At 64.2% G+C, this 2,699-nt stretch overlaps 1 protein-coding gene across 1 annotated transcript in view; it reads right to left on the bottom strand.

The window, feature by feature from the left end:
- Positions 1-274: 274 nt before the first annotated feature.
- LOC104397867 (lipocalin-like) overlaps positions 275-2,699 on the bottom strand; it is a 9,965-nt gene continuing 7,540 nt past the window's right edge. The window contains exons 6-11 of the mRNA XM_010007880.1: positions 2,491-2,583; positions 1,292-1,431; positions 1,101-1,177; positions 836-949; positions 500-601; positions 275-300 (exon numbers count right to left, since the gene is read on the bottom strand). Coding sequence (XP_010006182.1) covers positions 275-300; positions 500-601; positions 836-949; positions 1,101-1,177; positions 1,292-1,431; positions 2,491-2,583 — 552 coding nt within the window. The remainder of the gene's footprint in view (positions 301-499; positions 602-835; positions 950-1,100; positions 1,178-1,291; positions 1,432-2,490; positions 2,584-2,699) is intronic.

The raw sequence follows: 2,699 nt of genomic DNA, 5'->3' as shown, positions 1-2,699 counted from the left end.
GGTGGGTCTGCCGGGAAGAGATGGGAGGGGCAGCAGCTGAGCTGGGGGACACGGAGGGACACAGGAGGACACATCAGCCCTGCCAGCCCCGTGCTGAGTGGATGGGCATAACAAAAGAGCCACCCCATGGGGATGGGGTGAGGGGCCCCCAGCAGGGGCGAGCAAGAGGTGCAGCATCGGGGGGATGGAAGGGCACGGGCACTCTGGGGGGTGGGGCTCTGAGCACAACCCATGCCCTCCCACTGGGCTGGTCTGAGCCCCAGGCCAGACTCACCTAGGCAGTATCCGCCATGCATTTGTCTGCAGGAGGAAGGAAAGCAGAGATCAGGGACTGAGGATCTGCACCCCCCGAGGGACTCCCCAGAGGGACGCCCCATGGCTGACCCACACTGGCTCCACAGGGAGGCAGAAACAAGCCAGGGGGGTCTCCTTGTCTCCTTGGTTGTATCTCCCTCCCAGCCCCCCACTGCCACCCCTGCCCCCCCCAGCTGCTTCTCACCTGTCCAGGGCAGGATGAGGATCTCTTCATCCATCAGGCCCTGCTCCCTGGAGAACTGGGTGAACCTTTCCAGGCGCTCAGGGCTCAGCTCCTTGGTCCGGCCTGCAGTGAAGAGCAGGGTGAAGGGCAGTTCCCCTGGACCCCCCAGAGCAGGGTCATGCTGTCCCAGGGCACAGGCAGCCCAGCAATGGCCAAGTTCCCCAGGAAGGAGGTTCCAACCCAGCCATCCCATGGGTCACCCCAGCTTGGTGAGATGCTGCTGCCCTTCTCCCATGGGAAAGATTCCCCACCAAGGCCCTCCCAAGGTGTTCTGGGGAAGTCCCAGGGCAGACATACTGTAGAGCAGCACCATGGTGGAGGAGCCGGTGCTCTTGGAGATCTGGGTGGCCACCAAGGCATACTCCTCGTAGTTGGTCTCCACCACATGGATATTGTGCTTGCTGCCCCAGCCTGTGTGGGACAGAGAGGGTACAGATCAGCCCCAGACATTGAGCCAGACCCGAGGAGCTCTGGCAGGGACAGCAGGCAAGCAGGACTGGGCTGGGAGCTGGGGGCACATCAGGGGCTGCCCCGCAGGATGGGCTAGGGGCTCAGCACTCACGTGGGCTGGTGTAGCTGAACCGCCCTGGCTGCTCCGTCTTCATGTAAAGGCTGTTCCTCGTCTCACACTGGTCACCCCTGGGGAGCAGAGCCCCAGGATGTCAGGGGCCTCAGGCATGGCACCAGAGCCCATTGCCCCATCCTGGGATGGGGGAACACCCCCTGCTTGCCCACCCCTCCCCATGCTCTTACTTGGGGTAGGTGGAGGTGACTTCCAGGTTCCCATCTGCAGTGGTGGAGATGATTGTGGTGCACATCTTCATCAGGTGCTTCTTGTCCTTGAACCAGTTGGAGTTGGAGGCCAGGCCAATGGTGTACCATCTCCCTGTGAGCTGCACACAGGCTCCACTCAGTTGCCAGCAGGGTGCAGACCCCATGTCTCACTCCCTAGTCCCCCACCGGCCCCCACCAGGGCCATCCCCATCCTCTGCCAGCCTGTGCCCATGGCAGGACAATATCCTGGGGTCCCTGTTCCCCCAGGAGTTGCTACAGCTCTTGGCACCCACAAAACCCAGCAGCTGGGAGAGCTCTTCACTGAGCCCTTTACTGCCCAGCACTTGGGGTGTTCTCTTCCCCTTCGCGCCAGGCCCGGGAGGGGGTGAGGGGACCATCTGGCTCTGAGATGTCATTTACAGCCACCTGGGGCATGTCAAGATCCTGAGGCCAGCTTGGCTCATCCCAGCCTGGTCCCCCGGGCTGCCAGCTCAGTGCACTGGGGGGGGAGAGCTGGCAGCCTTGGAGACGGGCTGTGCAGGGACCACCCTGGCAGCTCATGCCATCCCCCATCCTTGCAGGACATGCCATTCCCATCACCTCCCTAGGGTGGATCTGTCACCCAGGACCCCTCTGGGGGCTCCCTGGATGAGTGGGCAGCATGGCCCCTGCCCCTGCTCAGTGAGACCCCAGGGCTGTGGGGCCAGGCCCCCCAGTGTGGAGCTGCTCTGGGTCCTGCCCCTGGGGGGAGGGAGTGCCAGCACCCTGAGCCTGCCAGCACCCAGGGGCTGGGAGTGCAGAGGGGTGTGTGGGGACCCCCCAGCACAGCAGCTTTTGGATTTTTGGGACCCTGGATTGGGGGTGGATGGGGTCTGTGGTGTGGAGGGAGAGTCCATGGCCCACCTCCATGCTGCCTGTCAACCTGAGCTTGCTATTCTCAGTCCCCCCATAAATCCCCTGTCCACCTACCCTGCCCCACGGCACAGGACACAGCCCAGCCCCGCACCTCCTCGGTCCTGCCCCACAGGCTGGAAACTGGATCCTGCATCCCTTCCGGAGCCACCGACCCCCATGTCCCCGAATCCACCTGCAACACCATCTCCACCCACTTGTAGGACGAAGATCCCCCAAAGCACCCCTGAACCCCCGGGCCAGTAATGCTGGCTGGGATGGATCACCTTGTCCTGCTGGAAGTCGCTCTGCACGGGAATGCCATCCTGCGCCTGCAGGGCCCCCAGCAGGGCCAGCCCCAGGACACCGAGCAGCGTGGCGTGCATGTCCCCCCGCGCCGAGCCGAGCGGAGCCAGAGATCGGGCGCTGCTCACATCCCGGGAGCCCAGCGAGCCCCTATTTATGGGCGGCTGCGCAGCGGCCCCCGGGGGGGGCG

Source organism: Chaetura pelagica, unplaced genomic scaffold, assembly GCF_000747805.2.
Source record: "Chaetura pelagica isolate M959 unplaced genomic scaffold, ChaPel_1.0 scaffold252, whole genome shotgun sequence".
In the NCBI taxonomy this organism is placed as follows: Eukaryota; Metazoa; Chordata; class Aves; order Apodiformes; family Apodidae; genus Chaetura; species Chaetura pelagica.
Note: the sequence above shows the minus strand (reverse complement) of the source record. Positions and strands in the feature narration are given on the sequence as shown.